Genomic DNA, 13,540 nt, shown 5'->3' with positions numbered 1-13,540 from the left:
ACCTTCTGCTTATTTATTTAATTTTAAATTTTCAATACACAGAACGACCAGATCCACCTCTTGATCTTGAGACTCATAATCCGACATCAAAGTCAGTAACACTCACATGGAAGCCACCGTTGTACGATGGAGGAACGAAAATTATGGGTTATGTTTTGGAAAAACTGGTTAAAGGAGGAGATAAATGGGAGAGATGCAATGACTATTTAGTGCCTCTTTTGACTTACACTGTAAAAGATCTTGAAGAAGGCAAAGAATATCAATTCCGAGCCCGTGCCGAGAATGCTGCAGGAGTTAGTGAACCATCTAATATTACTCCTTTAATCAAAGCAGTGGATCCTATTGGTACGTTCTACACATTTTTTTCCCTCCTTATTCATTGTTAATACATAAAAATTATTTTGTGCTATACAGGTAGCCTTCGACTTAAGACCACAATTGAGCCCCGAATTTCTGTTTGCCCCATTTTACAACCTTTCTTGCCACAGTTGCTAAGTGAATCACTACAGTTGTTAAATTAATAACGTGGTTGTTAAGTGAATCTGGCTTGCCCATTGACTTTGCTTGTCAGAGGGTTACGGAAGGCAAACTCAGGACATTGCAACCGTCACAAATATGAGTCAGTTGCCAAGCATCCAAATTTTGATCATGTGACCATGGTCATAAGTGTGGGGAAAAGTCACACTTTTTCATAAGTCATTTTTTTCAGTGCTGTTGTAACTTCAAATGATCACTAAATGAACTGTTGTAACTTGAGGACTATCTGTAATTGTCACTCATAAATTAATGATGGATTTTTTTTCTTTTAATTGTTACAGAGGCTCCAAAGGTCTCCCTTACTGCTAATTTGCAGGCCGGCCTTGAAGTGAAGCAAGGTTCTGATATTCCACTAGATGCACGGATTTCAGGTTCACCTTACCCAGAAATTGCTTGGTTATGGAACGATGAAATTATCAAACCCGAAGAAATTAAGAAGAGAGTCATCAAGGTTTCCAGGAAGAAGAAAGGTGAAGCTGAAGATGACGAGCCTTTCCAGTTATCCTTAACTGAACGGCTAAGCATTGACAACAGTAAAAAAGGAGAATCTTTCCTGGTTGTTCGAGACTCACTCAGACCAGACCATGGCACATTCACTATCCGAGTTGAAAATGACCACGGCGTAGCTAAAGCTTCATGTGAAGTCAATGTTTTAGGTATGTCCCTGTACATTATTTATTTCACTTCTTATTCAAAAGACATGTTATGATACATGCCAGAGTTCATCATTATTTTTGTTTGAAAAATAGATGTTCCTGGACCTCCGGTCAACTTTATTTTTGAAGACGTGAGAAAAAATTCCATAACTTGCAAGTGGGAGCCTCCTCTTGATGACGGTGGTAGCGAAATCCTGAATTATGTCTTGGAAAAGAAAGACAGCGCCAAAACTGAAACTGGCTGGGTTACGGTCAGTTCCACACTTAGGCACTGCAAGTATAATGTGCTTAAACTGATTGAAGGAAAAGAATACGTCTTCCGTGTGAAAGCAGAGAACAGAGTAGGGCCTGGACCACCAGCTGTTTCAAAACCTGTGGTAGCTAAAGATCCATTTGGTAAGTCTTATCCCGTATAAGAAATGGTTCATCATTCCCACTCCAAGGCAATGCATATTGCCACATCTATTGTATGCTAATATTAAGACTTTGATTTGGAGCTGGTCTTTCTCTTCTGTTTTGTGTATTGCCGTGGGACCTCATTTTGTTTTTTATGCCTGACTGGGGTCTACAAAAGAAGCGTTTAGTGGAATTATGATTCCTTCATTAGAGATGAGGTTTGTGATGATCAATATATGAACAGATTAATAGGATATCTTAAGCCATTTTCTCTTAAATGAGAACCACCCCATATTAGTGGAGAATTGAGAGATTTATTTCAAAATAAATAGTGTGGAAATCATGGACACTATATTTCATGGTAACCACTGGTAAAACTCCACTACATTTAGCAAATGGCATTCCAAATAAAAGAGGACCAGGCTGGGCCCGAGGGAGGGATCAAGTTCATCATAAGTCATGAGTCCTTGCATGAGTGCTAGAGATCTAAGTCTAGCCCATCTTGAATGCCTTTCTTATCTCCCACTCAATTCCCTTGATCATTAGTTGGTCAGATTCTTGAAGATAGTTTAAGCTTGCAATAAATCCTTGTACTCATTTGAACTGCCTGAATCTCCTGATTTTCCCGGTGCTTGATAATACTTTGAGGAAGACAGTATAGCTATTTGTAATTTTTAGTATAATCCTATAAGTTATTACTCAAAATAAACCCCCTTGATGAATTTCTGTAGGACTGTATTGAACAATTTATGAATAATGTAAATACTCCATCTGTCAAATAAAAATTCTTGCATGAAATTTCAAATATGTATGTTCTGGCATTAAAAATCTGCTTATTTCCTTGTGTATAGGTCCTCCTGATGCACCTGATAAACCTTTAGTAGAGGAACCTACCAGCAGTAGTATGTTGGTTAAATGGAATGAACCTAAAGACAACGGCAGCCCCATTCTGGGATACTGGATTGAAAAACGTGAAATCAACGGCACTCATTGGGCTCGGGTGAATAAAGATCGTGTGAATGCTCTGGAAACAAGAGTTGAAGGATTGTTGGAAGGATTAACATACGTTTTCAGAGTTTGTGCTGAAAATGCAGCTGGTCCTGGCAAATTTAGCCCCCCATCAGATCCTAAAATTGCACAAGATCCAATATGTAAGTTCTTTAATAAATACAGTTATGATTAGTTAAATTAAGGTAACTTTAAATTACTATCTGCTAATTTGATTTATGTATTTATTTTCTTTAGCACCACCTGGCCCACCTGTTCCAAGAATTATTGATACAAGCTCAACGGCTATTGACCTAGCATGGGAGGCTCCACTATACAATGGAGGTGGAGACATCACTGGTTACCATGTTTATAAGCAATTTCTGGGTTCAAATGAATGGTCCCGTTGTACAGAGAAACCTGTGAAGGTTCTAAGCTACCTAGTTAAAGGAATTAGAGAAGGTGCTGATTACAAACTTCGTGTGACTGCTCTTAATATTGCTGGAGAAGGGCCTCCTGGCGAAACAGAACCTGTAACTGTTGCAGAGCCTAAAGGTATCATCTTCATTTAGTTTGAAATAAGTCCTTGTGTGAAAATAATTACTGTCATTAACCAATGCAATGAAATAACCAATGCTCTTTCCTTTTTTTTTCTGATTATAGAACCTCCCACTGTGGAACTAGATGTTTCTGTCAAACAAGGTGTTCAGATACTGGCAGGTCAAACCCTTAGACTGCCTGCTACTGTTACTGGGCGTCCTCATCCTACAATTGTGTGGACTTTAGAGGATGGGGAAATTGACAAGGACCGAGTGGTGATTGAGAATGTTGGCACTTCATCAGTGTTAAGTATCAAAAATGCACTCAGGAAAGACCACGGAAGATATGTGATTACTGCAACTAACGAGAGTGGCTCCAAATCAGCTGCAACCAGAGCAGAAATATTTGGTAAGAAATGCTACATTTAATGAAATCATTTGAGGAAGCGTTTGTGCCTTTGGTATTATATTTTGTATCTTCTTTTTTCAGACGTTCCCGGGCCAGTAACTGATCTGCATCCTGTTGTGGTGAACAGAAAAATGTGCCTCCTTAACTGGGATGATCCCAAAGACGATGGAGGAAGTGAGATTATAGGCTTCATCGTGGAGAGGAAAGACGCCAAAATGCATACTTGGAGACTCGCTGTGGATACTGATCGATCAAAATGTGATATTACTGGTCTTGTAGAAGGGCAAGAATATAAATTCCGGGTATCCGCCAAGAACAAGTTTGGCTGTGGTCCACCAGTTGAACTTGGGCCACTACTTGCTGTTGATCCCAAAGGTATTATTATCTTTTTGTTAATGTGACCCATTGAGGGTGTTTGGGGGATACTTTGACTCTTAAATTCAACTGTGAAATATTTATATCTATTTATAATATCAAGATTTTTCCTTTTGATAAAAGCCACTGGAGTATTTTTTTTCACAGTTATAGCTGGGGCATATGCATTTCTTGGAAGAATACCATAGTCCTGTCAAAAGAGCTGTTTCATCATTACTAATACCTAGTACAATCTAATGATACGAGTATATTGGTTGCTTTTGGGCAAGACAAAATATTTTCCTGGTGATTTAACATGGTCCAGGGAGGAACTACTGCCAACATAAATAAATATAAATCTAAATAAATCCAAATAGCTCATCTATCTTTTTATGTGTCCTTTAGTTCATAAGCATATTATAAAACCAAGAATTATATTAGCTTTTTTGGCTGCTGCCGCACACTACTGGGTCATGTTTAAGTCTGTGAATTAAATCTTATCACTATAACTTTCTTCCCCATTAGGCCCTCCAACGGCCCCTGAGAGGTTCATGTATACCGAGAGAACAAAATCATCAATTACCCTTGACTGGAAGCCTCCTCGTAATGATGGCGGCAGCCCTATCATTGGCTATCTTGTGGACAAGAGAAGACATGACTCAGATGAATTTGAAAGAGTCAACAAAACACCTTGCCGAGCCACCTCACTTCTTGTGGATAATCTTGCCGATCTGCATATGTATGAATTCCGAGTCAAGGCAGTCAATGAAATTGGAGAAAGTGAACCTTCACTGCCTCTCAACGTTGTTATACAAGATGATGAAGGTGAAGTGCTTTAATAATTATACCTTAACTTTAAGCATGAACTGGGGTTATGTTATTAATATATTTTAAAGAACTGCATTGTTATTGATTGTGCGGATTTCCTTTTCAGAACCTCCGACAGTGACCTTGCGCCTGGCCGTTAGGGGAGATACTATCAAAGTCATGGCAGGGCAACCGGTGAACATTCCTGCTGATGTGACGGGTCTTCCAATGCCAAAGATTGAATGGTCCAAAAATGAGGTTCCCATTGAGAAAACATCAGATGCCCTTAAGATCACCAAAAAGGAACTATCTAGAACAGAGGCCAAAACGGAACTCAGTATGCCTGCAGTAGTTAGAAGTGATAAAGGCACTTACACAGTTACAGCTTCCAATCGTTTGGGCTCTGCATTCCGCAACGTTCACGTTGAAGTATTTGGTAAGTATCTGATGAGCTGCTTCAGTGATTAGAAATGTCTTCCCTTTGTTCTGATATAACACGGTGTTAAAATTGGCTTTATCTAGATCGTCCTTCTCCACCAAGAAACCTTGCTGTTTCTGACATTAAGGCTGAATCTTGCTGTTTAACCTGGGATGCTCCACTTGATAATGGTGGCAGTGAAATTACTCACTACATTATTGAGAAGCGTGATGCAAGCAAGAAGAAAGTAGATTGGGAGGAAGTATCCAGCACTGCGGTAGACAGACGATTTGGGGTAAATTTGATTTTGAAGAAAAATGCATGGTTTTAAGATAAAAACTACTGGATGCAAATAAACCCAAGCATTAAAACAATTGTTTATTGTATTTTGATTAAATTCAGGACTAGGAGATCTTTTAATGCAATGTCAGCTTGGAATGAGCTACCATATGTTAGAACTGCTATTTATAAATAATATGTAGTGCTTGGTTTTATCATTACAAAATATTTGCAAGCTATTGATGTAAAGCATATCCAAACAATTTTTCAGACTGATTTTTTTAAAAAAAAATAATAATTCTGAATATTGTTAAATAAAAGTACCTGGAATGACCAATTCGTTTAATACGCTGTCTTGAAATTTGTGGAGATAACACAAATGTTTAATTTTCCAATTAATGACACGTACTATTTTGTGCTTTTTGTTATATTTTTCAGGTCTATAAATTGATAACCGATGGTCAATATCAGTTTAGAGTTAGGGCTGTAAACCGGTATGGGATAAGTGATGAATGTCTTTCAGAGAAAGTGGTCATCAAGGATCCTTATGGACTCCCTGGACCACCTGGAAAACCAAAAGTCATAGATCATACTAGATCATCCATGCTTGTAACGTGGACCCCTCCTTTGGATAATGGTGGAGCACCGATTACTGGCTATTGGCTAGAGAAGAAAGAAGAAGGAGGTGTCTATTGGTCTCGTGTCAGCAGAGCACCTGTAACAAAACCTTCAGTGAAAGGATTGGAATTCAATGTGTTGCGTTTGATTGAAGGCGTAAAATATCAGTTCAGGGCGATGGCTGTTAATATTGCTGGAATTGGCCCTCCCAGTGAACCATCAGATCTCGTTGAAGCTGCAGATCCAATCTGTGAGTATACAGAACAGGGAGAGTATTAAGTGTTACATGATTTCAAAAGACATCCTGTGCCATTTAGTTTCATTTACCCTGAACCTATCTAATAGCGATCCTATGACTTTCAGCACATGAAGCATGAGGGGTAGGTAATATATTGTGAGCTTCCTCTCATTGTTGTAAGAACATATCTTCATAATTTACAGCAAATTGCCTTAATTGCTTGTTGTATTAGAAAAATACAGGTAGTCCTCGATTTACAACAGTTTGTTTAGTGACTGTTCAAAATTACAACAGCACTGAAAAAAGTGCTGCACCTATGACCATTTTTCACACTTACGATCATTGCAGCATCCCCATGGTCACATAATCAAAATTCAGAAACTTGGCAACTTCTGACTCATATTTATGACAGTTACAGTGTCCCGGGGTCATGTGATTCCCCATTTGTGACCTTCTGACAAGCACAGTCAATGGGGGAAGCAAGAATCACTTAACGACCACATGACTAACTTAACAAATCTAATGATACACTTGACAACTCTGGCAATTAAAGTTATAAAATGGGGCAAACTCACATAACAAATGTTTCACTTAGCAACATAAAATTTTGGCTCAATTGTGGTCGTAACTTGAGGACTACCCATATATAGCCTACATTCTTAGCATTTGAAGTTGGGGAAGGGTTTTTTTATCTCAGCCAAGTAAAATATATATGATTTTTTTCCCCCTTAAAACAATGAAGACATAATTCTCATTCAGAACATTTTACATTTGCCCAATAGTTCCTCCTGGGGCACCATCATGCCCAGAAGTCAAAGATAGAACTAAGTCAACCATATCCCTTGCATGGAAACCTCCACAAAAAGATGGCGGCAGTCCTATTAAAGGTTATATTGTTGAAATGCAAGAAGAAGGTACTTCAGATTGGAAGAATGTGAATGAGCCAGACAAGCTGTTCCCTACCTGTGAATGTACTGTTCCCAACCTGAAAGAGCTAAGAAAGTACAGATTTAGAGTAAAAGCTGTCAATGCTGCAGGAGAATCAGAGCCAAGTCTTGCTACCTCAGAAGTACCATGCAAAGAAATTCTAGGTAAGCATTCTGGAATATTTCGTGTTACAATGTGAAATAAAGTCAAAGAGTATGAAAGATCGAATAACAAGTGAATAGAGACTTCAGAATAGCTGCCCAACATATTTTTGTTAATTAAGGAGAGGTGAATGGTGTCTAGAATTTCTGTGATTCCTTCTCCAAAGAGGTCTACCTGCTATTAATGTTCTAATGTATAATATTTTATATTTTTCCATAGAACTTTGTTAAAATGGGAGGCCTAGCTCTTTTATACACAATTATTTTTCGTGAGAAAAATGCATAACTCGGATGATTATAAATAGATTAATTTCAATTATGTGATTTATGTCTTGTAGAAGAGCCAGAAATATTTGTTGATGTGAAAGCACAAGATCTGCTTTCTTGTCGTACTGGCTCGACAATAAAAATCCCAGCAATTATTAAAGGACGCCCAGTTCCCAAAGTAACTTGGGAATTTGAAGGAGATGCAAAGAAGACAGTAAAGGTCAGAAAGAAAAAAATAACATTGTTTCTAAAGTTTAATTACATTTATTTAAATACCTTTAGATTTACTGTTTTCTCTTTTATTTAAAGGATGGAAATAATATACCCGAAGATGCTACGGTAAGAAATAATATTATATTTGAATTTACTACATTTAATTTTGATTTCAATTTAAGTAAATTTAAATTTATATATCACTATATTCACTCTTATAAGAGTTAACCATTTTACTTTTTAAGTGAATTCATTTTGATTTTGTCTACATAGGTGGAATCAACTGATACCACTTCAGTAATTACTATTCCTGAGTGTAACAGAGGTCATTCTGGAAAATACAGTATTACAGCCAAAAATAAAGCAGGACAGAAAACTGTAAATGTGAGGGTGAATGTTCTTGGTAAGTTTATTGAATCTTCATTTTGCACCAGTTCTCCAGTACTGTGGGTTAAATAAAGCTAAATAAATCCCTGGTGTTTTCTTGTTGATAGATGTTCCTGGGCCACCAAAAGACCTGAAAGTAAGTGATATAACAAGGTGCAACTGTAAACTTTCATGGAAAATGCCAGACAATGATGGTGGAGACAGAATCAGAAATTATATTATAGAGAAGAGAACTGTTGAAGGGAAAGCCTGGACCAAAGTAAATGCAAATTGTCCTGGAACATCATTAATTATACCTGATCTCATAGCTGGGCAACAGTATTTCTTCCGTGTACGTGCAGAAAACCGCTTCGGTGTTGGCCCACCAGCAGATACAATTCAGAGAACCACAGCAAGAGATCCCATCCGTGAGTTAAATCAAAGCAAAAAACTTGCTTTTATTAGCGTAATGTAATGTTTACCACTGCTTACTCTGTTCTGCTTGTTTCTTTTTCTTTCTTTCTTTTTTTTTAAAGAACCTCCTGATCCGCCGATCAAACTTAAGATTGGTGTTGTCACCAAGAACTCTGCCAGCTTGACTTGGAAACCTCCAAAGAATGATGGCGGTGCTCCTGTGACACATTACAATATTGAGTGCCTTCGTTGGGATCGGACAGGTCAAGGCAAGGAAGCCTGGCGCCAGTGCAATAAACGTGATGTGGAAGAAACAAAGTTTACAGTTGAGGACCTTAATGAAGGTGATGAATATGAATTCAGAGTGAAAGCAGTAAATGAAGCAGGCCCTAGCAGACCATCAGCTACAGTTGGACCTATTGTTATTAAAGATCAGACATGTAAGTATCCTCACCATCATTTATTTCAGCCATTGATCAACAAAATGTATAGCAATAGCAATAACACTTAGACTTATATACCACTTCACAGTGCTTTATAGCCCTCTCTAAGCGGTTTACAGAGTTAGCATATTGCCCCCAACAATCTGAGTTTTTATTTTACCAAGTTCAGAAGGATGAAAGACTGAGTCAACCTGAGTCAGTGGGAATCGAACTGCTGGCAAGTGACAGAATTAGCCTGCAATACTGCATTCTAACCATGGCACCACCATGGCTTTATTCAAACCTAAAATTAAAGCTATCCCATTGTGCCAATGGGTTAATCTACTTATTGTAAAAATAACCAAAATTTGAGGTGCTAGCACAAATGAAAAGGCATACTACCAATACTATTAAATTTAGAAATACAATTAGGATTACAAAATCAACTGTGAATGCAATGCTATACAAATCTATGTAATTTGTATGATGTTATATAAAGTATATAGAACGCTAAAAATGACCAAGTATTCATAGTATGAATGTCTAACACAGAATCACAAAATCACAAAAATTTAAAGATATTTCAAAACTGAATATTAATGAAGTGAATTATGATACAAAAATTTACATAGTAGATAAAAAGAAATGGCTGTGAAACTAAAGAAAACATAAAATACTCCCCCACCCAAAAAAACCCAACTATGAGCATTGTTTTAATTGTTCTAATAGCTCCAATGACAAAGATGTAAATATTGGTTAATAGGTGTAACAAAATATATATAATAAAATTAACTATTTTAGCAACTGTTACTGACCATTTGTAGGCAAAGTTTGCAAATAATATAACAATATTTTGCTACTTGTTAGAAAATAAATTATTGAGAAGCAATCAGAAGTTTTTCACTTCAATATTCAAGTAAAAGTACTTTTTACTTCCATATACTTTGTATTGATAGAATAATTTTTGCTTGGTTTGTTTGTAGGTCCTCCATCAATTGAACTCAATGAGTTTATGGAGGCAGAAGAAGGAACAGATATTAACATTGTAGCTAAAGTGAAAGGTGTGCCTTTCCCTACGCTGACTTGGGCCAAAGCTCATCCAAAGACACCAGATGACAAACTACCAGTGATATACGATCAACACGTCAATAAAGCTGTGGGTGAAGACTCTTGCACGTTGGGGATACAACAGTCTCGCAGAAAGGATACAGGGTTGTACACCATAACTGCTGTCAATAATTTTGGAACAGCTGCAAAGGAGATGAGACTAAATGTTCTAGGTAAATAATAATCACTTTTAGTTTTGACAATCTAATTTGCTGTTTATTACTTAATGTTACAATTTGCTTCACTTTATCAAATATATTTTTCAGGTCGCCCTGGACCACCAGAAGGACCCATTAAATTTGAATCTATTTCAGCTGATCAGATGACATTGTCTTGGCTACCTCCAAAAGATGATGGTGGCTCTAAAATAACAAACTATGTCATTGAAAAAAGGGAAGCAAATAGAAGGACATGGATCAACGTTACCAAAGAACCTAAGGAATGCATTTTCACAGTTCCCAAGCTGGTTGAAGGTCATCAATATATCTTCCGCATTATGGCACAGAATAAATATGGCATTGGAGAACCTCTTGATAGTGAACCTGAAACAGCAAGGAATCTTTTCAGTAAGTACAGATTTTGTTTCAAACAGATTTATCTAGAAAACATAACTGAAGAGGAATCAGATTTAATCACTATGATCATCACAAACCAGAGTTGTATCAAACACTACAAACGAAGACTTATTTCAAATGTATTTCAAATGATTATTTAAAGTCTTCAAAAATATTTTTTCTTTACATAACTTTTATCATTTTTTAAAATGCACCTTGGTTTTATATCATCTCAGTTTTGAATTGTATTGAACTGTATAATTTTACTTTATTGTACGTATTCTATTGAACATAAAATTTGTGTGTGTGTGTGTGTCTGTGTGTAGAGATAGATAGATAGATAGATAGATAGATAGATAGATAGATAGATAGATAGATAGATAGATAGATAGATAAACATATTCTATTCTGGATAACCTCTTTCTTTATTTTTACTCAGTAAAAACATTAAAATCTCTGAATTAGAGTCCAAATACTTTATTATGCATCATTAAGTACAGTGTTGGAACAAAAAAAAAATCCAATTTGCTCCAACCTTAGGAATCAACCATGCTGCTCTTAGGATCTGTTGAACCATCACCACATGTGAAATGATGGTGGTTGGCAGAATATGCAATAATTATATTGACCCCTTTAGCTTTAAGAGGCTGGGTTTAAAAATTGTGCTCCCCCAATTGCTGATAATATTTTAGTAAGTAGGAGAATCTGAGATATGTGAATTACAGCTAGATATTCCAGTCCCTCTTATTTCGCACAGTTCCAGGTGAAAGCTGCAAAAGATTATGCAAAAACGAGCAGTAGTACTTTATTTTACAATCTGTGTATCTTTTTTTTCCCCTAGCTGTTCCTGGAATTTGTGACAAACCAACAGTAAGCAGCGTCACACATGACTCCATGACTGTCAACTGGGAGGAGCCAGAATATGATGGAGGCTCTCCCGTGACAGGTTACTGGCTAGAACGCAAAGAAACCACTGGAAAGAGATGGACAAGAGTTAACCGTGATCCTATTAAGCCTATGACCCTTGGCGTTTCTTACAAAGTACCGGGACTCATTGAAGGTTCAGATTATCAGTTCCGTGTATATGCTATCAATGCTGCTGGTGTCGGTCCACCAAGCATGCCTTCTGATCCAATCACTGCAAGGGACCCAATTGGTAAATGGCTTCAATTGCTTTTTGTTTCATATGAAAAGAGGAAAAGAGAGGCCTTATCGAACAGCAGGCAGTAGATGCTTATTATAAATAAATATTCTTATGTTTTTCAGCTCCACCTGGCCCTCCAATTCCAAAGGTCACTGACTGGACAAAATCATCAGTTGATCTTGAGTGGGCTCCACCATTAAAAGACGGTGGCTCTAAAGTTACTGGTTATCTTGTTGAATTCAAAGAGGAAGGGAAGGAAGAATGGGAAAAGGTAGGTAATGAGATGCCATGAAAATTTATTTCCGACACTTTACAGTAGGGCTTGTTAGTTGGACATATTCGGGAAGTAATGATGAGCATTGAGCTCCATCCTCCAAGATGTCACTGCTTCATCAGTTTAGCCTCACAACAGCAGGATAACTGCTTTGGGTCTCTTCAGGAAGCTTTTACAGAAAGATAGATAACCTATGGAGCAAGAGCAAGGAAGAGAAAAGGTGAAAGGCATTTGTATTGGACAAGCCCAGTTAACCTGAAAAGAAATAGAAAAGAGGAAGACAAGGCTGCCTATACACAGACAAACTGCCTATGTTACATCAGCTGCATTACTGGCTGTTTCTGTACCAAAATATTAATCAAACCAATTATCCGAGAAAGTGCTAGAAGTTAGAAAAATAAGTCTCTAGTTTTAGAATTACTAGCTATGACTAGTATCACTTTTAAAAATGTCTATTTACTGATTGATTGATTGATTGATTGATTGATTGATTGAATTTATATTGCTGCCTATTCACCCATGGCGACTCAAGGTGGCTTACAGAATATTTTATATACAAAATCATCTTAATGTCTAGAATAAGACTGTATTAAAAAAAAAATAATGGCACGTACTTAGCTTTCTTTGTGAATTAGGGACACTTGTGGAGAAACTATGACTGTACACAATTTATCTCAGAATTTAATTTGGAAAGGTTACCCACATATCATATGCCTCGGAGATAAAGATGGTTCTTTCACCTTTCATTCATTATTAATGAATTTTTCCTGATTCGGAACTTTACAGTCAATTGCTATATAAAGAAACGTGCATGCCAGTATTAGAGCCGCCCATATTCCCTTCTGTTCTAGTTGTTCTGCCCTGCAGGAAATGTTATAGGTGACTTTATGTTATTTTTCATTTTCAGGCAAAAGATAAAGAAATAAGAGGAACCAAGTTTGTTCTGGCAGGATTAAAAGAAGGAGGCTTCTACAGATTTAGAGTCAGAGCAATCAATGCTGCTGGTATTGGAGAGCCTGGAGAAGTTACTGAAGTTATTGAAATAAAGGACAGAATAGGTATTTCTTAAGAAAAAAATATCTTTTTTTTTCTTAAAAGGGTAAAATATTCAAAATCTATCATTTACCTTATACAATATCTTAATGAATTGGGAAGTATAGAGTGAATAGAGGGGAGGCTATATTGCTAAAATGGTAAATGCCTTGAAAGATTAGGTGAAAATCATCCATTGCTTGGGGAGGGCCTATTTTCCTGATAAATTTCATTTTGAACTTATTCTTTTTATACCTAATTACATCATTCCACAATTGTGGTTCTGTTTTATCCCATACACACACCTTTTTCTTACCTTCGAGTCTCTTCACGGGTGACTCTTTCCCAATACCTGCCCCCCCCCCCAGTCCTCTTTGAATTACTACTGGAATAAAGTTGTATGTTTTAGTGGCTAGTGTAT

At 37.0% G+C, this 13,540-nt stretch overlaps 1 protein-coding gene across 1 annotated transcript in view; it reads left to right on the top strand.

Annotated features, from left to right (window-relative positions):
- TTN (titin) overlaps nt 1–13,540 on the top strand; it is a 312,529-nt gene that overhangs the window by 222,764 nt on the left and 76,225 nt on the right. The window contains exons 239-260 of the mRNA XM_087882058.1: nt 43–345; nt 819–1,193; nt 1,287–1,589; nt 2,441–2,740; nt 2,835–3,131; nt 3,240–3,524; nt 3,606–3,899; nt 4,404–4,703; nt 4,813–5,121; nt 5,208–5,398; nt 5,821–6,250; nt 7,021–7,329; nt 7,665–7,813; nt 7,903–7,932; nt 8,080–8,209; nt 8,301–8,600; nt 8,709–9,026; nt 9,992–10,288; nt 10,382–10,681; nt 11,511–11,825; nt 11,936–12,084; nt 12,995–13,145. Coding sequence (XP_087738184.1) covers nt 43–345; nt 819–1,193; nt 1,287–1,589; nt 2,441–2,740; nt 2,835–3,131; nt 3,240–3,524; nt 3,606–3,899; nt 4,404–4,703; nt 4,813–5,121; nt 5,208–5,398; nt 5,821–6,250; nt 7,021–7,329; nt 7,665–7,813; nt 7,903–7,932; nt 8,080–8,209; nt 8,301–8,600; nt 8,709–9,026; nt 9,992–10,288; nt 10,382–10,681; nt 11,511–11,825; nt 11,936–12,084; nt 12,995–13,145 — 5,835 coding nt within the window. The remainder of the gene's footprint in view (nt 1–42; nt 346–818; nt 1,194–1,286; nt 1,590–2,440; nt 2,741–2,834; nt 3,132–3,239; nt 3,525–3,605; nt 3,900–4,403; nt 4,704–4,812; nt 5,122–5,207; nt 5,399–5,820; nt 6,251–7,020; nt 7,330–7,664; nt 7,814–7,902; nt 7,933–8,079; nt 8,210–8,300; nt 8,601–8,708; nt 9,027–9,991; nt 10,289–10,381; nt 10,682–11,510; nt 11,826–11,935; nt 12,085–12,994; nt 13,146–13,540) is intronic.

This window comes from Pantherophis guttatus, chromosome 1, assembly GCF_059756535.1.
Source record: "Pantherophis guttatus breed Tessera chromosome 1, ASM5975653v1, whole genome shotgun sequence".
Classification (NCBI taxonomy): domain Eukaryota; kingdom Metazoa; phylum Chordata; class Lepidosauria; order Squamata; family Colubridae; genus Pantherophis; species Pantherophis guttatus.
The sequence above is the reverse complement of the archived record's forward strand: the minus strand, read 5'-3'. Positions and strand labels throughout refer to the sequence as shown.